The sequence below is a fragment of the Aptenodytes patagonicus genome, chromosome 1 (genome assembly GCF_965638725.1).
Source record: "Aptenodytes patagonicus chromosome 1, bAptPat1.pri.cur, whole genome shotgun sequence".
Taxonomy (NCBI): Eukaryota; Metazoa; Chordata; class Aves; order Sphenisciformes; family Spheniscidae; genus Aptenodytes; species Aptenodytes patagonicus.
The window spans coordinates 215234227-215260524 of NC_134949.1; the positions used below are offsets into that span (position 1 = coordinate 215234227).

At 47.2% G+C, this 26298-nt stretch overlaps 1 protein-coding gene across 2 annotated transcripts in view; it reads left to right on the forward strand.

The window, feature by feature from the left end:
- Nucleotides 1-21606, forward strand: part of MAML2 (mastermind like transcriptional coactivator 2) — a 224908-nt gene extending 203302 nt beyond the window's left edge. Inside the window, exons 3-6 of one of the 2 annotated variants that reach the window (XR_012994421.1) lie at nt 4269-4472; nt 7614-7725; nt 16857-18032; nt 21173-21606. Coding sequence is in view for 1 of the 2 variants with exons in the window: in XM_076328255.1 (XP_076184370.1) it covers nt 4269-4472; nt 7614-7725; nt 16857-17839 (1299 nt within the window). In the remaining variant the exon portion in view is untranslated. Of the gene's footprint in view, nt 1-4268; nt 4473-7613; nt 7726-16856 lie in introns of both variants that reach the window. The other variant, XM_076328255.1, reaches the window with a different exon arrangement.
- The last annotated feature ends 4692 nt before the right edge of the window (nt 21607-26298 follow it).

The following is a 26298-nucleotide window of genomic DNA, read 5'->3' on the forward strand; positions in this document are numbered from 1 at the left end:
AAAATCTCTTTCTTTCCCTGGTAAACGCAATGACGTCCTGCATTTCTGTGGAGCCTTTCATCCACCTCTGAGCTCCATGGAGGAGCCTCTTCCGAGCGGTGTGGAAGGAGCCTGTGGCGCTGAGGGGTTGTGGAGGGAGGGATGCCCAGCGTTGCCCACAGCTCCTTGCCGTGGGCTCGGCCCAGAGAGCAGCATTTTGTGTTGAAGATTTAAGCAGCAGCACGAGGGGTCCTGGCACGAGAGAGCCCACAGTGAAGAGCTGCACAAGCCCAGGAGGTGCTGGGCAGGGGCTTGCTGGTGTGAGCTGCCAGACCTGGCAGGGCACAGGCAGGACAGACGTTGGTCCTGCACAGTGAGCAGAAGACCAAGGTGAGGCAATCTGCAGGACCTGTCAGTGAAAGCATCAGGAATGGCCCCAAAAGGGGTAACAGAGCTGATATGCAGCCAGATCCTAACTCACAGGCAGGGTCTGGGGAAATGGAAATGGAAACAGAAATGGAAATGGAAATAGAAATGGAAATGGAAATGGAAAGAGGGGGGGGAAGAAGGGGAGGAGAGGGAAAGGGAGGGGAAGGGGGGGAAGGGGAAGGGGAAGGGGAAGGGGAAGGGAGAGGAGAGGAGAGGAGAGGAGAGGAGAGGAGAGGAGAGGAGAGGAGAGGAGAGGAGAGGAGAGGAGAGGAGAGGAGAGGAGAGGAGAGGAGAGGAGAGGAGAGGAGAGGAGAGGAGAGGAGAGGAGAGGAGAGGAGAGGAGAGGAGAGGAGAGGAGAGGAGAGGAGAGGAGAGGAGAGAAAAACCTATTTTGGAAAGTCCGTATGTGTGCTAGAAGCCAAAACTTCCCTTCATTTGTATGAACACAAGTCAACTGCAGAAGGGATAGTGAAAGGCAAACTCAGTCTTAAATGTTTTGATTTACTGCTAATTTAAACATTTGAGCATAATGTTCTTTGTGATGCTTATGAACAAAACCCCAGTTGTGCTACCAGCTCTGAGGAGCTTTCACTGCCTCCTCCACTCTTCCTGCTTCTCGTGGGTTTTATATCTCACTGTAACATGAGAGAACGGGGTGCAACATACCTGCTTTGCACCTAGAACACCACTGTGCTGGAGTTTCGGCACCAGCAGAGCAGATGGGGGCTTGTGGTGCTTGGTGAACACTAGCTCAGCCCTTGGCTGCTGCCCCTGCCCCAGCTGGCACCAGGCATGGCCCTGCAAGGGCTGCAGCTCATCTGCAGGGCCGGAGGGATGCAGCATGCATGAGCGGTGCCAGCAAGTGGAGCAGGAATTGGGGGCGAACCCAGAATGACACTTGTACCTGTGAGAGGTGTGATGCTTCCAGCCTGTCCCTAACACCCGGCTGGCTGCAGGGATGTGTTCCCCATCACATCACCTCTTTGGAGGCAAAGTAGGGAGAGGGTTACCTTCCCTGTGCAGGGAAACAACATGGTGTCACCACGCAGGCAAGATGCTGGGCTGCCCCTGCAGCCCACTGGGCAGAGGCGCCCCTGGGCAAGGGGACATGCACGTCCCACTCTGGGCTTTCTGTGGTCAGGGGTTTCTAAAGTTAAAGTGCATAAACCACAGGCATGGCAACCCAGGAATGAAGTTCAAAAGGCCACTGGCAGCTATAGATATGTGGAGTCATAGTAAAGCTGCTGTAGTAAAGCCAAGCTTAGAGCAGAATGAAAGGGTTCAATGAAAGCAGGGTAGCTCCAACCCAAATCTTCTCTTCCTCAGCGGGGATGTCAGAAAGCATGCTTTGTCTAAGCGCAGGGGCAGAGCCCCATGTCCCTGGCAGCGGTACAGCCCTTCTGCCTTCTGATTTGCAGTGATGCAAGTGTGAGGTGAGAGTAATGCTTGATAGCACCAGTTCACGATGGGTCAAACTGCTGCGCAGCTAATCCCCCGATTTATTAGGAAACTGTTCTTCCTTCTCCCATCGCATCACTGCCGATGGACGATCAGCAGGCAGGAGAAGTAATGCATCGTGGATTCATAGGCTCACACTGACATTTCATGAACAGCAGAGAAAGGACCAAATGCAAAAAACCCCAAACTGGCTCGAAGTTGATGATTTATACTGTTTCCTCAGGGCCTGTTTGCCAAGCAGCTGGTGTTTTGTGCCAATTACTATTACAGAAGAGCTTGCTTTGATAGGTATCATGAATGGACACTACGCCATTTATCTTAAAACAAAATCCCTCTCCACAGCTTATATGGGCTGGCAGGGGATGAGGGAGAGAAAAGGTTGGGCTTCGTTGTTTTTTTTTTAATGCAGGACTATGAAAGCACATTTGGGGGAGCCTGCATTATCTGTGCAAAAACACAACAGATGAATTCTATTAATGGATGTAACGTGTGGCTGGGTTCAAGCTAGAGTTGTCATTTGAATATAGAAGTCAAAGCCAATTTATTGTAACATATTTTTCTTTTCAAAATATTTTAAGAAAGACAAAAAAGTTTGCGCAACAACTTGGCAAGCAGGTCTGTCGAGAGGAGGTATTTTCTATCTTGCAGCTAACATAAAGGCTGAAAAATGTGGCAGTGCCGAGCAATCCTGGATTCCTTCTGGAACTGAAAGAAAGTGTGCGGGATATAATTGTGTAAGAAAGAGACCAATAAATTTTGAAGGGTGGGTTTGTAACACTGCCTTGGGGGCTGCAGGTGGCTCCAGAAGAAAGTAATGGTTTTTATTTCAGTAAGAGATGTCAAATACTTTAGCTAGCTAGCTACGCACTCATGTGGCCCCATCTAAAAGCCACAGAATTATTTTAAAATAGAAATACCCATAACAATCATTGCTTCTTCCATGCCAGATGGTAGAAAGATAAGTTGTATTAGTCTGTAGTGTATGTGTGTTACTCTGTGTGTGTGGGGGGGTGGGGTGTAAAAGCTAAGGCACAGAAATTAGCTTTCCTGGAGCTTGCAAAGCGATGAGCATCAGTGCTCTGTGGTCTTCAGGGCGTGGGTAGGCTACGCCTGGCCAGTCCTTGTTTCAGTGTTGGTCAGTCTGTATTTCCCTGGATGCCATGGGAGGCAATGGCCATGGAGCAGAGCTTTGCCTAGGTAGTAGACCAGACCCTGGCACTACACCTCGGTATTGAGAGAACCACCGCATAACAGGGAGCATCAGACTCCAGCTGTGGATTCCTGTGTTGCAGGGCAAAAATGCTGCTGCATATTAGGTTATACAGAATTATGTGGTTAGGTTCCTGTGGTGAATTGCAACAAAGTGGAGTCAGGGAACTGATGCTTCTCATGACTGTTGTGACCTCTTCAGTGTCTCCTATTTTCTTTGTAGCTGGGCGGCTAAGTAATACCTGACTATGAAGTGATCCAACACAGGCTGAGTATTTTTGTGTGTGGACTGAGAAAGCTATTTCCTACATTTGGTAAAGGCCCAAGTACCAAACACTGGTGGAGCAAGTAGACAGAAAACATATTGCTGCCAAGGAAAACCATGGCTAAAAGGAAACAAGCAGCATATTGTCATCCCATGTTCGTTCTCATTCTGTATGTGCATGGCTTGAGTCCCCAGGTACCTTCCCCATTGCCTTCTGAGATGACTTTTTGCCATCCCTTCCTCATGAAGCTGCACACAGGGAAGAGGAAGCAGATCGAGATCCATCGCAAAGACCAGGGAGACCCTAAAGCACTCTTCAAAGTCCTGTCCAGTTACACATTCGTTTTACCAAAGAAGTTGATAAACTCTAAGCCTATTTAATCCTGCTGCTAATGGGAGTCAATTAGCAATCTCTCAGAGATTACTTTTGTCAGGGAGGTGACGGGACAAATGAAAGCGGCATCACTCACCCCACTGCGAAGTAACAACTTACTGCTTCTGTATTTTCTAAGAATAGATGCCACTACTAGCAACTAGTCTGTAACTTCTCGCTGCTGCTCACCAGATGGTAGGAACCAGCAGACGCTGAGTTTGTTCCCTTGTGGTCAAACAAACTGCCATACGGCCCAATGCAAGTTTCCTGAAAGATCCCCAGGATGGCTCCGTTACTTCTGTTAATGTTTCCCAAGCTCCTGGTACAACATTGAGGTTTTCCACTGGAACCACGTGGCACATTTTCAGAGTCTTCCATGAGCAATGAAGTTACTCAATCCCTTTCTTATTTTGTCAAAGCCTTTGTATTGGTCAATTGTCCTGAGAGTCTGTGGGCTGTGTCCTGTACTTGAGCTAATTGCATAAAAAGGATTGTTTCCTTTTCTTGATGCTTGTTATTATTTTCATCCTTCACGAGCCATTTCTTCTGTTTCAGGATCAACACTCTGTGGTAGGCCAGGGAGCTGGCCCCACTCCAAGCTCCAGTTCTTGCTCAAATCCAAACACTGGAAGTGGTTACATGAACTCATCCCAGCAATCAATGTTGAATCAGCAACTGATGGAAAAGAAACACGCTCTGCAACGGCAAATGATGGAGCAAAAACAACTCCTTCTACAGCAGCAGATGTTGGCAGAAGCTGTAAGTTTTCTAATTCCTTATTTTACATGGAAAAGAAACAATAGAAAAGAAAGCTAAGACAGGGGGAAGAAAGCCCCCAAAACTTCAAGGTCATTTTGGCAATGCCTAGACCTTCTAGAGTGTGCCTCATATTTTTCAGCACTTTGCTAAACCCTTTTGAAACCTTCTTCAGTTTATATGGAACAACTCAAGTATCCGAGCTACTGTGGTTTCGTTATAAGAACAGTCTAAGCATATGCTTAATCTGAGGCATATTAATATTGTCAGTGGTTTTCTTTGCAAGATAAGCTAAGGTCCACTGCTATGCTACTTTGACCACAGAGGAAAGCTGACTTCTAGGCTCTGCAACCTAGGCAGCATGGTATAAAGTGGCTGTGTGTAAACAAGGATCACGTACATCGATTTTAGTGTTCAACACAAGTTCATGTGCTCGGCTGGGATCATACATGAGTCCTCCTTTCTCTGTTTTTCTTTTTTCATTTCCAGATATTTGTAGCCAGTTCTTCTCTCTCCCTTGGTATCTGAGAGATCAGTTGGGAGTTTCTGGTCATTTTATGGGGCGTGGGGGATATTTGAGGTCTTGTTGGCAGTGATAAGTGCTAGAACCCACTAGCTGAGTTCTGCTAAACTGGCATTGCCATTGATATTGCATGAACTGAGTCAGCTGAAGGTGCTTCGTGGCCCATCGCCCATGGCCAGTGCAACAGGGGGAAGTCCCAGCTGCCCAGAGCAGTAACATATACCCTCTGCATCCTCGTATTCACCATTCCTTGGTAGTCCTGCTTGCCAAAGCACAGAGAATAGAGAAGTGCTAGAAGAGGAGCTGAGCTTGGCATGTCCTTGAGGCAGGGAGAAAGCAACGTGGGTGCCCTGCAGCAGCTATGGAAGGGCTGCAGGGAGAATGCTGGGGAAGGATGGAGGTGACACCACCACCTGCTTTGCTTCCCCCAGGCTGCAATGACAGCAGACCCCAAGCCTGTGGCTTATTTATCTCAACCTGCATCTCTCAGCTTACCGGGCAGACCCATTCATGCTGGCCTGACATTTTGAATCCAAAACTTTCTTTTCTCTGTAAAGGTGTAGACTCAGAAATGCTGACACATTTAGTGCCAGTAATGCCATTCATGTAATTAAAGAACAACACAGAAGTGGAAAAAACATTCATGTTTTTGTGGGGATGTTTTCAAAACAAAAATGATTCAGTTTTTTATAGAGAATATCTTTTTGTTTACAAATTTATTTCCATTCCAAAAATACAATTAGAAAGCTTGAGTCTGAAATTAAGGATTTCATTTGTCGTATAAGGGAAATATTTGTTGACTTTTTAATTTATGCAGAAGAAAACTGAAGTTTCAAGTCAGCTCTACATGCTGCAGTTTTCTGTCAGAATTTTTAGCAGAACAAAAAGTTAATTGCTCAAATAGCTCTTCTTAAAAATACATAGAAATTAAAATCACTCTACAGAATGTGGTTTTTTGATCAGCTTGCCTTTGCTTTTGTATTGTATACATAGAAATACACACAAAGCCTGCCTACAGTTTTTACATGTATTGCAGGGATTTCCTGGGAGATAACTTGTCTTTCTTCTTCACAAGGGTTCAGGTTGAGCAGTATGTTAAAACGAGCCTTATAAATCTTAATCAGACCCCTCACTCCCAGAGTGCATTACAGAAATGCCTAAATACCACAAGAAAGGCACTTCTCCCAGTGTTTTAATTGCTCCTGGCAGAAGAAAAAACAGATTTTTCACGAGAAGGTCCGTTTGTGTGATCTTTTCAGGCAGACGGTCCCCAAATTATTCTGATGGACTTCCATCACCAGGCAGGGCCTGACTCTTTCACACTGACGAGCCGGTTTGCCATTCTGGCAGCCAAGCACGAAACCCAGGTGCATTGCAGAGAAAGGGTGAAGCCTGCCCAGCAGCTGCCCAGTAAGCACGACTTACAGAGGCATGTGTGCACCGGCAATGACTTACCAGTGACCGAGGTGGTCAAACCCACATTTTCCTGCCGTGGGGCCACATATCCCGAGGAGTCGTTGTTCATGGGTGGGCAGTAGCACTCTGGAGGCATCAAGTCACACTGATGCTGGTGAGAGATTTGGCATTGACTCCAGTGCCTGCACTTTCCAGATCTTTATGAACACAGGGCAGTTAGTCAGATTTCAGTTCAGGGACTTGGACTTCTATCTTCCCTTCACCAGAGATATGTCTCTGCAGGCCCAAAATAAAAAAAATGTCCCCTACTAATTGGCTTTTTCTGCAATCTTTCCCCACTGTCCTTCCCCCAGTGCTTGCACTCCCAGTGTAAGAGGAAAGACAGCACCACGTATATGTATGGGGAAGCACAGGGCAATGGTGAGTGGCATGAAAACCAACCAGCCCAGCACCGTCATTGCTAAACCCTGGGCATGTGTCCTGCTGGCATCCCTTATGAGGAGAGACACAGGGGAGGGCAAAGCAAGGGTTTTGCTGATACATTCCTCCGGTGTAGGAGGAAGGAGAGAGTGAGGGATGGGCATGGCTGCGAATGGGCATGACAAGCTGAAATCCTCTTTGCCAGCTGTGCACGCTGAGAGGGCTGTGTGGGTGAAATGGGGTGATGACCATTGATGCAGCCAAGGGGCAGGTGTCGACCTTGCAGGTCTGCACCCTCATTGCTCCCCAGCTGCATCCTGGTTGTGTGTTTGGGTCAGACCGGGTGTTTGCTCTGTCTCTGTGCTTTCTCTGAAAGAAAACCCAGCTGCACAGACAGGGAGGGAGCCATGAGGAACCATCAGGCCCCTCTGTCTGATAAGCATGGTGAGCAAGACAGTGCAGACATCAGAAGACACTTTGTACTGCAGTGCAGGCGTGGCCAATGTTCTCAGAGGCTGAGAAACTCTCAGTGGTTTTACGGAAAGTTAGGCCAGACTCAAACACAATACAACCAGCAGAAAGGTTTCCATACAGACTTCAGCAGGTGATGGCACAGGTTCACAGATGGCACAGGTTCACAGATGCCTCTCCTGTGGACCAGACAGGGTGAAAGGAAGGAACGCTTCAGCTTTGTACATGCTGAGAAAAGAAAGAGGCAGGCAAAACACAGAGCCAGGAAAGCATAAAGAAAAGCAAATTAATATATTTCTACTTTAATCCTCTAGGAGAAAATAACTCCACAAGATCAGCTGAACAGACACTTGACACGACCACCACCAGATTATAAAGACCAAAGAAGGAATGTGGTCAACATGCAACAAGCAAACCAATATCCTGGTAAGTGCCCATGGGCTAAATGAAACTATTTCCTTCCTTCCTTCCTTCCAGCTGGAAGACTATCCAGAAGACCCATGTGTGGCTGGTGGCTGGGGCCTGATTTTCTGGGTATCCACTTACATCACCACAGAGGCAGAGGGTGCTGGCCCTGTGCTATTTAACTTACTGTCTCCCACCACTGAGAAGTGCTGATGTATCATCTGGAGAACCAGCTGGTGGTTCATCCAGGCCGATGCTGCATCTCTCAGACATGGGGAAGGAGGGGCTGGTACACCTCCCATTAGCACTGTCTGGGGCAGATGTGCACCCAAATACTTGATACAGAGGTGTCCTCTTGACTATGCAACATCACTCCATCCAGATGCTTCTCTCATGTATGTGGTACATCTTGCTTCAGAGACCGAGATGAGAACCATCCCTCCCTTCAAATGGCAGCTAATGTACAGCATGAGGACCCTCATACTGATTTTTAAGTACTTCACGTGACACCATCATGGGCAACCAGAGCTACCAGCTGAACTTTTGGTCTGTTTAATATGCCACGGTCATGGCCTCAGTGCTGCTCTACAAGCAGCTTTTCAACAGATAGTCAAACAGTAGGGTAAAAGCCCCTGCTTTCAGCCAGAACTGCCTAGGGCACAAAATGCCCAGCACTTCAGGACTAGTCCTTGGTTTCAGCTTTTGAGCCCTCACCTCCTTGGAGAGTCTAGTTTTGGGAGCACAGGACTGCCTGTTTGGCTCTTCGTGCTGTTCACCTTGCTGGTTAGCTGGAGGCTTCTCTGAGAGCAAAGGCAGAGTAAGGAAAAGATGCTGGGGAGAGAGAGGAGGTGGGGGGAAATGCAGCAGATGGGATCAAAGGATGTTCTTTATACTGCAAAGCATCTGTGCATTTAAGTTTAAAAAGGATCATAGAATCATAGAACCATTAAGGTTGGAAGAGACCTCTAAGATCATCGAGTCCAACCGTCAACCCAACACCACCATGCCCACTAAACCATGTCCCTAAGTGCCTCATCTACACGTCTTTTAAATACCTCCAGGGATGGGGACTCCACCACTTCCCTGGGCAGCCTGGTCCAATGCTTGACAACCCTTTCGGTGAAGAAATATTTTCTAATATCCCATTTAAACCTCCCCTGGCACAACTTGAGGCCATTTTCTCTCATCCTGTTGCTTGTTACTTGGGAGAAGAGACCAACCCCCACCTCAGTATAACCTCCTTTCAGGGAGCTGTAGAGAGCGATGAGGTCTCCCCTCAGCCTCCTTTTCTCCAGGCTAAACAACCCCAGTTCCCTCAGCCGCTCCTCATAAGACTTGTTCTCCAGACCCCTCACCAGCCTTGCTGCCCTTCTCTAGACACGCTCCAGCACCTCGATGTCCTCCTTGTAGTGAGGGGCCCAAAACTGAACACAGTATTCGAGGTGCGGCCTCACCAGTGCCGAGTACAGGGGCACGATCACTTCCCTACTCCTGCTGGCCACACTATTTCTGATCCAGGCCAGGATGCCATTGGCCTTCTTGGCCGCCTGGGCACACTGCTGGCTCATGTTCAGCCGGCTGTCAACCAGCACCCCCAGGTCCTTTTCCAACAGGCAGCTTTCCAGCCACTCTTCCCCAAGCCTGTAGCGCTGCATGGGGTTGTTGTGGCCGAAGTGCAGAACCTGGCACTTGGCCTTGTTGAACCTCATACAATTGGCCTGGGCCCATTGATCCAACCTGTCCAGGTCCCTCTGTAGAGCCTTCCTACCCTCGAGCAGATCAACACTCCCGCCCAACTTGGTGTCGTCTGCAAACTTACTGAGGGTGCACTCGATCCCCTCATCCAGATCATTGATAAAGATATTAAACAAGACCGGCCCCAGTACTGAGCCCTGGGGAACACCGCTCGTGACCGGCCGCGAACTGGATTGAACTCCATTCACCACAACTCTCTGGGCCCAGCTGTCCAGCCAGTTTTTGACCCAGCGCAGAGTCCACCTGTCTAAGCCGTGAGCCGCCAGCTTCTCTAGGAGAAGGCTGTGGGAGACAGTGTCAAAGGCCTTACTGAAGTCCAGGTAGACCACATCCACAGCCTTTCCCTCATCCACTAGGCGGGTCACCTGGTCATAGAAGGAGATCAGGCTGGTCAAGCAGGACCTGCCTCTCATGAACCCATGCTGGCTGGGCCTGATCCCCTGGTTGTCCCGCACATGCCTTGTGAGCGCCCTCGAGATGAACCGCTCCATAATCTTCCCTGGCACCGAGGTCAGGCTGACAGGCCTGTAGTTCCCCGGATCCTCCTTCCGGCCCTTCTTGTAGATGGGCGTCACATTGGCAAGCCTCCAGTCGTCCGGGACCTCCCCTGTTAACCAGGACTGCTGATAAATGATGGAGAGTGGCTTGGCGAGCTCCTCTGCCAGCTCCCTCAGCACTCTCGGGTGGATCCCATCCGGCCCCATAGACTTGTGAGCGTCCAGGTGGCGTAGCAGGTCATTGACTGCTTCCTCTTGGATTATGGGGGGTTCATCCTGGTCGCCGTCCCTGTCTTCCAGCTTGGGGGGCTGAGTACCCTGAGGATAACTGGTCTGTCTGTTAAAGACTGAGGCAAAGAAGGCATTGAGTACCTCAGCCTTTTCCTCATCCTCAGTGACAATGTTTCCCCCCGCATCCGATAAAGGATGGAGATTCTCCTTGGCTCTCTTCTTGTCATTAATGTATTTGTAAAAACATTTTTTGTTGTCTCTAATGACAGCGGCCAGATTGCGTTCTAGCTGGGCTTTTGCCTTTCTCATTTCCTCTCTGCATGACCTAACGAGATCCCTGTACTCTTCTTGAGTTGCCTGCCTCTTCTTCCACAAGTGGTAAACTCTCCTTTTTTTCCTGAGTCCCAGCAAGAGCTCCCCGTTCAGCCAGGCCGGTCGTCTTCCCCGCCCGTTCTTCTTATGGCACATGGGGACAGCCTGCTCTTGTGCCTTTAAGACTTCCTTCTTGAAGATCGTCCAGCCTTCCTGGACCCCTTTGCCCCTCAGGACTGTCTCCCAAGGGACTCTCTCAACCAGTGTCCTGAACAGGCCAAAGTCCGCCCTCCGCAAGTCCATGGTTGCGGTTTTGCTGCCCCCCCTCCTTACTTCACTGAGAATGGAGAATTCTACCATTTCATGGTCGCTAAGCCCAAGACGGCCTCCGACCACCACATCTCCCACCAGTCCTTCTCTGTTTGTAAGCAGCAGGTCCAGCGAGGCACCTCCCCTGGTAGGCTCCCTTACCAGCTGTGTCAGGAAGTTGTCTTCCACACACTCCAGGAACCTCCTAGACTGCTTCCTCTCTGCTGTGTTGTATTTCCGGCAGATGTCCGGGAAGTTGAAGTCCCCCACAAGAACAAAGGCTAACAATTGTGAGACTTCTGCCAACCGCTTGTAGAACGCTTCATCCACCCCTTCATCCTGGTTGGGTGGTCTATAACAGACTCCCAGCAGGATATCTGCCTTGTTGGCCTTCCCCCTCATCCTTACCCATAAACACTCATCATCACAATCGTTGAGCTCTAGACAATTGAAACACTCCCTAACATACAGGGCCACCCCACCGCCTCTCCTTCCTCACCTGTCCCTTCTGAAGAGTTTATAGCCATCCATTGTAGCACTCCAATCATGAGAGTCACCCCACCATGTTTCTGTGATGGCGACTAAGTCATATCTCTCCCGCTGCACAATGGCTTCCAGTTCCTCCTGTTTGCCGCCCATGCTGCGTGCATTGGTGTAGATGCACTTGAGCTGGGCTATTGATTTCGCCCCCAGCATCGGCATGCCACCCCTAGGCTCATCTCCAGTGAGCCTGGTTTTATCCCCTTCCCCCTTCAAACCTAGTTTAAAGCCCTCTCAATGAGCCCCGCCAGTTCATGAGCAATGATCCTTTTCCCCCTGTGAGACAGCTGAACTCCATCTGTCGCCAGCAGGCCCGGTGCCGTGTAAACCTCCCCACGATCAAAAAAGCCAAAATTCCTCCGATGGCACCAGCCCCTGAGCCACGTGTTGATCAGGTGTGTTTTCCTGTTCCTTTCAGTATCCTTCCCTGCCACTGTAGGGATTGAGCTCCCGATCCTTCAACCAGTCGCCCCAGTGCCCTGAAGTCCCTTTTGATCACTGCAGGACTTCTCTCTGGAACCTCATCACTGCCAGCCTGTATAACCAACAGCGGGTAGTAGTCAGAAGGCCATACCAGACCAGGGAGCTTCCTAGTGATGTCTCTGACCCGGGCTCCAGGGAGGCAGCAGACTTCCCTGTGGGACGGGTCCGGTCGGCATATCGGGCCCTCTGTTCCCCTCAGAAGGGAATCGCCTATGACAATTACCCTCCTTTTTTTCTTAGCAGCGGCAGTCATAATGCATGGGGCTGACTGCCTCACCCTAGGCGACCCCCTGGATGGACCTTCATCTACATCCTCATTTCCCTCCTTCGCCTTCTAGTATATCTTTGTATACAACACTCTAAGGAAAAAAAAGATGTTTTGGTTAGTTTGTTATTCCATAACTGTTGGCTCTGCAGATTCAGCCAGGGATCTGAATCTTTCCTTCCTACCTGTCCTTTGTAGCAAAACTTCTTCAGCTTTTATTACTATTTTAACAAGTTCCCAAGTGCAGCTTGCTCACATGCCACCCCTCTGCCCAACCTGCTGGCCATGGCACCTACAGCCCGGCTATGCGTGGAAGAGCCAGGCTGGGCTGCTCAGGCAATGTTCATGCACTCCTTTGCTTTGTTTACAAGTTCTAGCACCAATAAGCTTGCTGCAGTCTGGAAACTGCTGCTTTCTAATGGGCCTGAGTATTTATCATCTTCAGTAAATTTGCACAAGCATCACTGATGCCAGCGTAATGACCCATGGTGAGGGCAATGCCACAGGGCAGAGAGAGCCCTGCTTGCTGTCTTGGTACCTCCTGCGCTTATAAAACAAATGCGTTGGCAACCCCAGCAGTTTGCTGGGGAATCCTGTGATTTGGTGTGTTGTTTAAAGGCTCATTCCTGGAATCAAATTATTAACTGAGTTTCTTGGCTTTTACTTAAAAACAATCCATTTCTAGCCCAAGAGAGAAAATGGAAATGACTGCAGCCACATCTGTGAAAGGTTCCAAAATAAGTAGATCGCCATTGTTATGTGGCTCTTCTTGTTGTTCTTAATCTGATGGACTTTTTGCCAATCTTGTGATATTTGGAGTCCCATCTCCTGGGTTTGAAACACATGGGATTGGCAGCACTTGTCCATTCAAATCTCAAGTCCCCGCTGAGTGAGCCCAGGGAGGAGAGCAGCTTTTCAGGCAAGCCTGGGAGAAAGGGCTGTGCTGGGAGCTCGCAGCAAAGCTACCAGATGGAGTGATTAGGAAACTCTTGCATAAGGGAGTAACAGCAGGGAATCTGTTCCCTTTTTCTGGGTATAGCTTTGCTCAGGTCAGGGAAGAAGAGACAAAAAGTTAAATAAAATAACATAGGGGCTTGGAGACACCTGGTTAAGCATTATATTCCTCTATGCTTTTCCCCATAGTGCCATGTCACGGCAAGAAACCCCCAAGACAAGAGGAGGTGAATCAGGCAGTGAAGGCGTTTCTCTGAATCGCCGTAGCCTGGGGTGCCCAGCTGCTGTACACAGTGCTGCCGGGGAAGACATTTCTTCCCATCTGGAAGAAATCAGAATGGAAAATATTTGTGTTAAAAATAAAAGGATAAAAATAGCAATACAAAGAAAGAGGAAACTTAGTCTTTTGCACAACAAGTACAACCCATGTCCCGACCACTTGTGCTCTTTAAAGAGCGTGGCATTTGCAGGAGCAGTGCGATGGTAGCCCTGGGGGCTGCTCAACAGCTGGCAGGGTCACCCCGGGAGGGGCTTCATCCCAGCGGCAAGTGAAGGGACTCCACAAACTTGTAGTTCAGCTGGAGGGAGAGAACCAGCACTCCTCAGATGGCTGGTCTAGGTCTTTGAAATGCCACTAATTTCTGTGCCATTCCTCCTCTTTACTACTGGCATAAGGGAGCAAAGAATCAGGGCCCCCATCTCTATCACCCCTGCAAAAAGATGTTACAGTATTTCCAAAAAGCAGTGAGCAATGCACAACCCATTAGCAAAGCCAAAGACGGGGCTAATCGTGAGGTTGCCTGCTGAGCACTGATTTTCTCCTCTTCATTTCCAAAGCTAAATTCAGTTAGGGGGCTCCCTGGGAGGACATGGAGGAGAATCTGATTGTTCCTGTGGGGGTAAAACCAGGTGGACTCCTCACAGCATCTCCTGTCCCAGGGACTGCCCAGCTTGGGGACTGAATTTAGGTGCTTAAGTTAGGACAATGTAATTATTAAGACAATTATAGGACTCTATAGTCAAGTGTCTCCTGCTCAGAGCCAGTTTGTGGAAAAGCCTGCCTTCCAGGTGAGCTTCTTAATTTAGGTATCTATGTTTATATTGATTTGGAACAAGCAACTCTGGTTGTGGAGTCACACTCAGTGTTAATAATGATTTGAGAAGAGATTATTTTTAAGCACTTAAGGAAAAAAGGAATCTTTTGTATCCATTACTAAATGGAAATAGCATATGCATAAAAATAATGCAGAAAAGGCAGAAATATATGATAATTTTTTCTTCGGTTCCAGTCTGAGGGAACTGAACATCATTATGGTGAAATTTCAACAGGAACAGTATATTAAACAGCTGTTCCTAAGCATAGACTTTTAAAATATGTATGCACTTGATTTGTCTTCAAGAGTTTTAAAAGAGGTGGCTGAGAGGTTCTCCAAATTCTTAATGTCACTTTTTATTTAGTCTTGAAACTCCAAGGAAGGCTCCTAATGCCATGACAAAAATTAAAAGAGGAAGTAGGTAATTGCAGCCCTAGTGACCTAATGCAGAGCTCAGTAAAAATACTGGGGAGCTGATACAGCCTGAATAATAAAGAATTTAGGAAGGGAATATAATTAATGTCAGGCAACATGGGCTGAGGTAAAAGAATCTTTTCAAACTAGCATGGTATTTTTTTCAATGAAACCACAACTTTGATAAAGGTAATAGTTGTTCAGGTAATGTCCTTTAAAACATCTGACTTTCTACTGCCTATTTTGGTTGAGAAACCAGAGTGATACAAAATTCACATAGCACATAAGGAAATGGCTGATAGGTCTCCAGATATCACTGTAAACAGGCTGTGTGATTGCAACCGAAAGGACAAACACAGTATGAGATGATGCTGAACAAGGAAAAAAGAGCTTACTTTACATCCATGTTGGAGATGTGCAAGAGCTATTACTGTGACCAGCTGTGGTGTACAGCCTTGAAATCAAATGTTGAAAACTAAGTTCTGAAAAGAGCTTAGAAGGACAGAAGGAAAAGAAAGGACTCCAGAAGGACTGGAAAACATGCCACACACTGAGACTGATGTATTTGGAGAACGTTGCAGGCATGATCACAGTCTTGGAGCACCTGTGCGGTAAGAAGGAATTGATGATGGACCAACTAATAAAATTAATCACACAGACTAATATATAATAAGATTTGATGACGAAGTCAAAGTTAGTCAAATTCAGTCTGGTTTTGTTGTACGTACAAAGGATCAAACCAAGGCAGTGTCCCATGTCCAACAATTGCTACGGGTTGCTACCTATGAAATAGCAAAGCTCCAGGGCTGTACGTTCCTCCGTTCTCCTCTGGGAGAGTCTCAGGGAATTTCCGAAATGTGTTGGTATCTTGGTAGCAAGCCATTCAACAGCTTTTCTCACACTTTGGGAGCCACCCAAAGTGGTACGAGAATTTAGCTTGCGCTGTGCCATGTGGCAAAGATTTCCTCGGCTGACCCACACGTTGTGTGAAGAAACATCTCCTTTCGTTTGCCTTGAAACCTGACTTCTCCTAGCTGCACTTCTTGTAGGGCTTGTACTGGAAGCAACAGTAGCAAAGGGAATTAAGCTGTGGAGCAGCTGATTGTGTGCAGAGGGGGGTTGTCCTCAGTGCCATCTACACTGGCTGTGTTTAGAAAACATTTGGTCTTCTTCAACCAATCTCTCAGGGATTAATTCAGAGCCTTGCACTGCATAAACAATCAACCTACATTGCATAAATGACTTATTGTGGCCTCAAAATAGAGACTATGTAGCTGCAAATCTGCTACAGAAGTGAGTTTGTGTTGAGGTTTGGAGGCTGAAGAGAAACCTCTCTTCTTGTGATACATTGGCAAATGTCAGGTACAGGAAAATCCTCCACTGGGCAGAATTAGCCACGAATGGTAGATTTATGTCAACTTATAACTTCTAGTTTTCTGATGCACAAAAGGTGATGTTCACATGCAGCAAATGCCTGTACATCAGGTATCACGTGTGGCTCCCTCATGGGCAAGTCAGCTTCTGCAGGGGCAAATGGCCACAGCCCAGCTGGGAATAGAGCTTAGAAGGGGCATGTGGGTGGCACTCACCAGGCACAGCACTGAGCGATGTCCTTGTGACTTCTCAGCTGCCATGTGGGAGGACAAGCAGGTCACAGACTGGGCTGAGCTGCTCTCCCAGCACCTGGCTGGGAGGGAGGCTCTGAGTGCTGCAAACGTGTGAGACGCAGTCTTCGCTCCTGCTATCATCTGGGACAGGCATTTCCAGAAGGGATAGATACCACTGCTGTAGGTGTCTAAGAAAGGTGGAAAAGGGGCCTGATGATGGTGCCTGTCACTCCCCATTGTCTCTAGAGGGAGCCAGGATGAGCCATGCCCTGTAAGGAAGAAAAGTTTTTGATCTCTTCTGCCTCTGCTCACTTAGACAGGCTTTGTCCTGTCCAAGGTGTCTAGTGTTTCTGTAAAAAAAAGCGAAAAAGTCTTCCCTCCTGCCCAGTGGTTCTGTCTGTCCTTCCCTGCTCCAATATTTCTCTTACAATGAATACTGGTTTTGGCTTATATGATGTCCTCTGAAGGGATGGAAAGACCACCAATGGCTTCATATAGACCAAACCACCCTTTGGATGATACACATCTTTAAGGCCTTGAGCAAGTTCATGCAAGTCCTGTTAAGAACAAGGTATCTTCTTCAAGAAATTCTGCTGCTAGAAAACTGGATTTTTAACCTGTTGGTATTTGAATGACACCACGCATTGATGCACTCATGTTTGTTTTAACACTTTTGTTTTCTCCTTTCCAGGTGGTTCACCAGCTGTGAGTATGAGCTCCAACAACATGTCGTTATCCAACCCAATTTCAACTCATAGCATCATGACCCAGAGCTCCAGCCTCATGTCCACCCCCACTGGGACCCGAATGCCTTCTGTTCCTGCCGCTCGGAGTATGGGCTGCTACGGGAACCTTCCTTGCAACCAACCAAGCGCATACAATGTGACTCCAGGAATGAACCAAATGCAGCCACACAGAAACCAAAATCAAGTCCTGCCCAGTCAGAATAACCCCATGATGTCTCGACAGCAAACCATGACGCAGGGAAACAACGTAGCAGCTTTTGGGACGGGGTCGGTGGTCAACTCACAGCAAGTAAGGCCAAGCTTGAACCACGGAGCCACAGGTATCCCCACGCAAAGGCCGGCCAACGTGATGATCACGGCTACTGCCACTGCCCAGAACTGGGCCCCGCAAGAAGCTGCAGTGAAGCAGCAGGATGCACTGAAACCCTCAGGGGTCCGTTTCCCCACCGGCACTCCATATCCTAACCAGTCTTTGCAACGCAACGTAGGCAACCAGCATTTTCCTCAGCGTGCATTGGCACCTCCTAATCAGTTAACAGCGGGAGTCCAAATGAGGCCTCCTCTAAACCAAATGCACCAGACTCTAAATGGACAGTCTGCTGGCTCACTACGGGGTCTCAGCATAAGACCTAACCAGCTGAGAGGACAGACTGTGCCTACCTTGAATCAGCCAGGAACAAATATGACACCTCCATCATCTCTGCCATCAACCAGTTTCACATCTACCAACCAAAACTCTCGGGCTTACCAAGGAAGTGACCATGGTAATGACCTAGCATTTGACTTTCTGAACCAGCAAGGTGACAGTATAGGACCTGCGCTCAACAGTGACTCAGACTTTATAGATTCTTTACTGAAAACGGAACCTGGTAACGATGACTGGATGAAAGACATCAACCTCGATGAAATATTGGGGAACCACTCGTAAGAGACAGTACCAAGGGTGAACCAGATGAAGAGGCAGGAAGGACATTAGCTTTCTCTTTAGATGCCAACAACCTGCTTTATTAATTTACACTCCAGTAACTGGGCTGTCCTTTAAAATACCACGTAGGGCGACTGCCCTGTTTGAAGAGTTGCTCTAAGAACAAAACTGAAGTCTCCCCCAATGAAACGATAACGTAAGTGATATTCATGCCTGCCACAAAGGAGTGAGAATGTGTGAAGGGTCTGTTCCCCACACCAGTGCCCAGCGCCTTGCAAACCCATCAGTTCTTCTCACGGGGGCTGCGTGGAAAAACGTGTTTAGCTTCCCACACACGCAAGCACCAGACAGTGGTATGGGTTGTGGAACATCATTTCTCTGAGTGCAAGTAAGAGCTCAAGCGGTCCACAGCTCTTCAGTCACTGTGATTGCAGCCCTTTACTTCCTCGGGACTACTCAGCCCTGACGGCATCAGGTCCTGTGTAAATCTCATTGTGTTACAAAAACTGTTTACTTCTACACAGTACAAACTCACATTTGCTTTCCTGATGATTTTGGTTTAAACCCTCTATGTTCTGTAGCACACAAAAGGGTAAGTGGTCTCATCCAAGGGAAGAAGGAAACATCATCCAGTGCGTTACTCAGTGTGCTCTAGTGTTCGCTTTCTCCCTTTCATCGGTGCTTGCAGCGAGTATCAGAGAAGGCTACTGTCCTGCCAGCAGCACAATCATTTTGGGCATTGAGGGAAACATGAGATGAACTACACCAAAGCTCAGGATCCTCACTTTGCCACCTTGCCCTACCCCAGGGACTCCAGTGACTTAATGGACAACTTAAGTGAGAAGGGTGCTCACAATTTGACCCTCACCGACTACTTTCCCAGACCAGCTTAGAGGAGGGCAAATGCATGAAGTGGCTCAGCTAAGACACTATCCTTATCTTCATCTTAACCCACAGCGAGTGTCAGGTAGTTAAGCCCGGTCCTCTTCTATCGAACAGGTTTACCCCAGCAGAAATGCCAGCATCTCTGTCTGGGGAGAGGCTACCGTTTTGATTGCACAGCATTTTGGCTCCATCCTGCTTTCCCTTTGCCATATGGGGGAAGATGAAAGAGGTCAAATGATGGCACAGGTCCCCACAGCCTCCATCGGGCAGAGTACGAGAGGCTCTGCCTATGAAACTAGCATGCAGATCAGTTATAACCACCTGGGTTACTCACAGGAGGAGGCTCCACTCAGCCACATCTGTGCTTGTAAATGAAACAGTTTTGGGGAATATTTCTGGGCACTGGACTCAATCACCTGTTCTGGGTTTGGGGATGGCCCAGCTAACATTGCCCTGAGAAATTTCTGTGCATCACTAGGGAGTTAACCTGGGGCAAGGACCATTCCCATAGACAGTCTGCAGCCACCTTGCCTTGGAGGCTAACAGAGCAGAGCAGTAAGGATACAGGTTATTCCACACCACTTGACCTCGGTCCAAGGGAATAGTCTCAACTGTGTTAAATTTTCTCCTATAGACTTGGTCAGTAAGGGCATCAGAAGGAGGTGCTATGTCACTATAAAGAAGCTCCGCAGTGAGTCAGACAGGAGGATTCATAGATGGGAACAGATCTTGCAATTCAAATGAAAATGCTGTTCTTTAAAATGATGTGGTGCGACGTGTTTCACAGCCTCCTCTGAATTAGCTAAAACTAGATGTGGCAAAGGAATACAATGCCTACGTTCACATGCCTCAGTGCCAAGAGGCATTGCTCTGCCCTGTGCAAGTGCTTTATTCATCCTTGTTAGTGGCAGTGAGATGAGTAGAGTACTTGACAATAGCCTCTGCACTTATCTGACCTATTTCTCAAGAGAGGTTTTAATAAGGCTTTTCCAGTCATTTCACCCTGTCATTTCACGTGGGCACAATTTTTCATGATGTTTCAAGAAGCATCGTCACACAAACGAGCACCAGCACCTCCAGGAAAGGTGTAACGTGGGCATTTAGCTAGATATGCCAGTTGAGGCGGGCTGGTCCATGATGCTGTTCATTCCCAGACATGTTTTTCATAAGAGGGACGAGAAAGCCTGCTGAAGAGTCCCTTCTGCTGCCCCAGCTAGTGATCGTTGCACAGCCCTGCATTGTGTAACATGGTGGCTCAGCTGCCCAGAAAGCTCCCTCTTCTCCCCGGTTTTGGCTGGGGTGCATGCGGTCCCTTTGATATGCCAGTATAAATTTTTCCAAGTCTTTAAGGAGCTTTTCAGCCCAGGTCACTGGCGCCCCACCTAAGTTTGGAGAGATACAGACATGGTCTAACAAATGAGTCCCCTGTAAATTGTGCAAAACTAGACTGAAATAGTAGCTACATGAGTTTAAAGTGGAGGGAAGATCGGCTCATCTGTCTCACACACAGGCACATACCCCGTCCATGAGCAGGTCAGCAGTGACTGCCAAAGCTCTGGTAGGAACAGACGACTGCGATGCCACTAAGGCCGAGGCTGAGTTAGTATCATCATTAGCAATGGGCACTGAAGTCTGGCTACTTCAACCACCCTCACGTGCTGTTGAAAAAGCCACCACTGTCTGTATTAAGACCAGATTGTTTTCCAGATCCTCAAATGATGTAAAAAAATTGTTCAGCTGAGGAGCTGGTCCCAAGACTTCAGGATATCATCCGGTGGTGGATTCAGTGCTGAGCTTTGTCCTGTTGGCCTCAGCCTGGAGTGGAGAAGATGCTGGGCTGTGAGTGCCATCCCCGGGATCAAAATTACATCCCATCTTAAGTAAGTTCAACGAAGGTAGAGGCCATTTGCAGTCCTGTAAAGATATGCCTGATGCATTTGAAATGTGAGCTTGTGAAAGACTCCTGCAACCAAAACTTGAATCCAATATCATTTCTTCAGAACACTTGTATCTGAACGGAGCTAGTGTCTTTTTTCTCCTTCTTTGCAATGACTAAGTGCACTACCCTTATAGTCTATTTTTCATCATTGACCGGGCACTCTTCTCAGTATTGGGTTGTAAATATAAAGAAATATTTGTTTTGTAAACTTTTGTAAAAAAAAAAACCAAAAAGTAATAATATTTTGGTAGGAATAATAAAAATCATATTATTTGGGTTATATTTATACATATGTGAAATAAATATACTATCAAAAAGTTGTATTTTATACAAAAAGTCAACGGTTACCTTTTGTATTCTATATACAAAGTTTTGTATGATATGATTGTTTATTTTTATCTGCAGACTTCAACTTTGGATTTTGGGGGAGGGCAGAATGGGATCGTGGTTAAATAGCTGGGTCTGACCCCAAGCTCACTGTAACCAATGGAGTCTTTCCATTGCCTTCACAGGGCTTTGAATCAAGCCTTTAAATCACCTTCAGATATGTTTGACATCTGAAGCTCTCTGGAAACCTCAACATGAAAACATTCCAGGTTTCAAATTTTTTCCCTGAAAAAGGCTTTTATTATTATTATTATTATTATTGTTATTATTATTGTAACTCTTGGGAGGCAGGTGGGACCTATGTAACTGTCATGTCCTTGTTGCATGTATGTCTGCTTTATATTTTCCCCATATTATAAACCAGTGTTTCTCTATACAGACTGAAAGGAAAAGTTGCTGTACAGAAATGTTTGTGTTTATGCATTTTTACATGTGGCTGTATATACCTCCTAGTACTATGCAGTGACACTTATTTGACTCCATTTATTTTTCACCTAAACATGAATAGTATGTTTTTCAGTAGCTATCAAAACTCTGCCAAGTAAATAAATCAAAATTATCCCAAGTGTCTCTTTTCTTAATATGAATTTTATAATGAATATCTGTTTAGTCAACTGCTCGTTCATCTGAGTAAATTAAAATTACAGTGATATTTTAGGAGGGGGTGAGAAAAATGTGCATCTGGCACCTTCTGGGAGCTCAGTCTGCCCCTTTGCAAAAGAGCTGCAATGTTTTCCTACTGACTGAAGACATGGTTTCATCACCAGCAAGGGTTAACAAATAACACATGGTATTTTGGCTCCTGGTGAATGAGTTGGTGTAATCTTGCAGCACAGCAATTTGCTCTGGGGTCCTGCTGAAGTTAAAGCAGAGAGCTGGGTACCCCAAGAGCTAGGTACTCTGAGAGGGCTGGCCAGGTCCCCAAGCCCATGCCCTGCCCTGGATCATGCCCTGGAGATATCTGCCTCTCTCTCCCCACTAGCAGAGACCCCTAATGAGATGCCAGAAATCAGGCAACGGGCTGCTTCTCCTTCCCTCCCTGCCTGCCTCGCATTATGCCTCATTTTAGCCTGAAGAAATTCCAGCGTATACCAGATCACGTTGGGTTGTGGATTGTTTCACACAAGTATTTATCCCCACCAGGCTATTTTTAGCAGGCCAGCCTCTCGAGGAAGTGATGTCCCATTCCTCGAGAAGCTTTCCTCGATAGCTGGGCTCCATCTCCAAGTGGGTGTCTCTTCCCATGAACTGAGCGGCAAGGGGTGGCAGAGGGGACGCTTCGAAGGGACAAATGTCAGCACAGCACTGCCCATGCTCGAAGGATGCGCTGTGCTATTTTCAGATGTAGCAAATGAAAAAGAGCTCCCCACACCTTAACTGCTTCACTGCTGTTGGTGATGCTCAGGGACTGCCATGAAGCGCATCTGCCCTTTTAGTCCCCTCCGCTCACCTTCCCCCATGGGGTAAGTGGGGAGACACCTTCCTTGGCTGCCCTCCACAACCCCAGCTCTGCTGGCTGCTGCCCTCCTATTTTTTTGCCAGTACTGCTCAGTCCCTCCATTATGTCTGACTCCCACCCGCAAACGGCTCCTCTGCCCTTCCCTGCCATATGGGGGCTGCACAAGGAGGGACAGGGGAGGGATGATGGCTCGCGCCCTGTGGCCCACCACCCCAGCTGTGCCCGCGCTCCCTGTGCCAGCTGGAGATGCTGAAGCGAGGAGGTGCCCAGGAGGTGTGTGGCTCTCTTCTCACTTCAGCATCTCCAGCGCATGTGGCAGACGGTACTCCCCTCGCACTCAAGGGTGGAAAATAGAGCACAGTCCCACTCATCCGAGAGTACGTGTGAAATAGGTCAAGAAACTCATGCCCTAAAGGTGCCTCTTAGTCTATCCCGGCTGTAAAGGCAGAAGACAGGGCAGGTGGGATGGGGGAGCCTCAGGCAGGGCTGCTGCCCAGCTGAAGAAGCTACGTCTATATCAGTGAGCTGAAAAACAGCCAGAGACCCCTCCCAGGCCCTGGGGCGCAGTGGTCTGTGCCAGCAGGCTGTGAGGGTCCCTGGTAGTGCTTGGGTGCAACGACCGCCCTCCCAAACAGGTCCCACAACCAAGAGCCATTCCCACTTTGGATGCAGGATAAGAGGGATAAGAGGGTATAATAATATGGACACGAGTCACCCTGCGCCACGTGGCCTCCATGCCAGAAAATGTCCCCAGACCTGTCTCCCGTACCCAGGGAGATGGAGCCAGCGAGGCCACATGGAGGGGGTGGGAGACACAGGTGGCAGTGAATATTTTCCCTGCCTGGCCAGACACAGCACATCAGGAACTGCACCAGATTCGGGCGAGCGCTGACCTTTCCCACTGCATCCCAATCACTTGGCAGGAAGCGCTACCAGCTTGGACGGGTGGCACAGCCAAGAGTGCTGCTCCCTCCCACGGCAGCACAGTGATCCGGCAGCTGCAGGAACCAGGGATGACATGAAGAGGATCCTGCCACAATAAAAGCCGAGAGCATGGTAAAAGCTTACATCACCCTAATTTTTAAATTAGGCATTCTGGGTCATGCAGACCACTTTGACAGAGCCCCTTTAATAGGGTTCCAAATCACATCCCAAGTATCCATTTAAATAAAATATAAAATTTATTTCTTTTTTTTCTAGTTCACAAAATTGTTACAAACTAGCTCAGCCACAAGTTACTGTCTTAATGGAGGACTTGCAGGATGAAATCCCAATCCATACGCTACAGAACAGGTCAGGCGATCTGATAAAAGCAGCCTGTTTAGGACTTAAAAATCTAGGTTTTTAAAAAAAAAGAAACCCAACCCCAAACTAGCATTTGCCAATCTTGCATTCTCACTATAAGGAACTTCTATAAAAGAATTGAAGCTTAAATGATTGTTTTTTCTGCAAAAGCCTCTTCTGTGCTGAAGAGCAAGCACCCAGCAAGCGACTGCAGCTCCTGGTGAACATGTGTTGATGTTTGTATTGCTGCTGCCTGGGTGTCAAGGTTAGATGAGCTGCTCAGTCATCCTCAGGACGTGCAACTGCAGAGCCTGTCGGCATCTCCCGGCGCAGCAGTTAAAGTCCCACTGGCTGTGCTGGTGTGTGCCTGGTGTGCAGCCCTCTCTCCCCAGACATGTCGTGCATTCCTGTGCACGGCTTGAGACAACAAAGATGCTCTATCTACGTTTTTTGGAGGGCTGTCTGTGATGTTTTCACTCTGGCTGACTGGTCTGCCTCGTTCTACAGGACACAGTTGCTCTGTTTTATCCTTTGTGCCCAGGAACATTGGGAAAATCCTGTGGTGGTGTTAAGCGTTTGGGTGAAATGCTGAGTGTAGGTGCATCCATGCGGCTCATGTTCAAGTTAACACATCTGATGGTAAAATCTATCCCTCAATATTGATTTGACATGAAAGGAAAGGTTCCTGGCCATTGTGAAGATCAATAAACAACACCTAAGGGCAGAATTTGCCCTTGTCACCGTTATGTTGGAGTGACATGGTGAAAATAAAACCAGGGAATGTATTCAGATTGCCTGTTTTGCTGACCTGGTCTCTAAGTATAACAGGGAAGTTCAACTCTGGAGGCCTAAAAAAATTTTTAAAAATTAAATTAGTGCCTGAAGAGCACTAGCTCCAGGGTAACAGCTGACTAAGAAATCCTTATTAGAAATTATTGTGTTATCATTTAAGGATTTGATTTGGAAAGCTCCTTCTTATAGAAGTAGCCCATAGGGTTAGTTCCATAAACTGATCATACATGTCAGTCAGGTTAATATATGAGTGTAATTCATATATGAATATAATTTCCATCAATGAAAGGCATCTAACTTTCTCTAGGAAAGGCATATCTGGGGACTCAGCAAGTTGGCTGTGTCTCTTCAAATTTATTTTAGAAGGAATTTGAAAAATATTCCAAAAGTGTAGTTTTTAAAAGAGAAATATGTCAGAATGCACGTTGCATATTATTTGATTCATTAAACTTACCAGGTCTTTAAGGAAATACTGAGGAATGTCGAAGAATATATATGCATTGGCCAAAATATCCCTTTGTGACTTGGCACGTCAACTTTGCCAATGATGGTTTATTCCTTTCTTGAGTTCCTTTTTCTCTTAAGGATCGTGCTTTTTTTCCATGTTACTTGTCCTCCAGCAAAACTTCTAGCTGGCATGATGTTATTCATAGTAACTCTATGAGTAACCGAACTCTACACCAAATTAAAACTCGTGTAAAGAAACACGTTGTACTCTCTCCTGTGGTTTCCTTAGTGTGAACATGTTAGCCTTCGTCTGTTGGATAACCAGGCTCACAGGATGTCTGCAGCAGAGGGAGGAACTCCATGTGTGTTCCCAAAAGGCTGATCGAAGCTGCAGGGCTATGTGGTGTCCTCATTCACATGTGAGCAGCAAGCTAACTGCATTAGTACAGCTAAAATCAGGATTTCATGCATAACACTCCCACAGAGCCAACCTTTCCCTTCATTTAAGAAACAAATCCACTAATCAAAGGAGTTTCCCCATATTTCCATTGCACCTTTATATTATAATGTTCAACAACGGTCTTGATTAATTGTGTGGATCTCACTATAGTAAAGCCATCGCATGTTAATCTTATTCATTAACTTTCCCTCCAACCCCAAAGACTTAGTCCAGTCTGTTTTACAATATAATCTGCTAGCTTCTTACATACAAATACCAACAGACCATCTGTTTATACTGGGGAGTTTAAACCCTTCTTGTAGAAAATGTCTGGAGTGTTTTAGAGGGTTACAAAGAGAAGCTTTCAAATGCTGACAAGATAGTGCCTTTTAAAGAAGCAAATCATTAAAAAACAGAAGAAAACCCCCATCCTGGAGAACATTTCATTACTTTCTCCACATTGAATAAAGTCTTTTTGCAAGTGACTCAAGTGCACAAAACCTCAGAAATTTCCTTTTGTTACATCGGGTTTTTTAAGCCTCAGTAATGGCCTATTTTGGTTTTCTTTTTCAGTTTTCTTTAAAAAAAAAAAAGAAATAGTGTCCTTTTTATACACTTTGCTGTGCCTCCAAAGCCTCCTGCTATTAGGTCAGTTTTAGCTTTCAGTAAGCGAGAGCATGCAATAAAGAAAAATCTCCCAATGGCCACCAACACCGCAACACAGTGTAGCTGTGCATTTGGATGGCAGATTAGCTCCAGAAATGCTACTTTCTATTAAGCTATGCAAGCTTTCATCAGAGAATGCTTGCACCAGGCTTTTACGTCTTTTG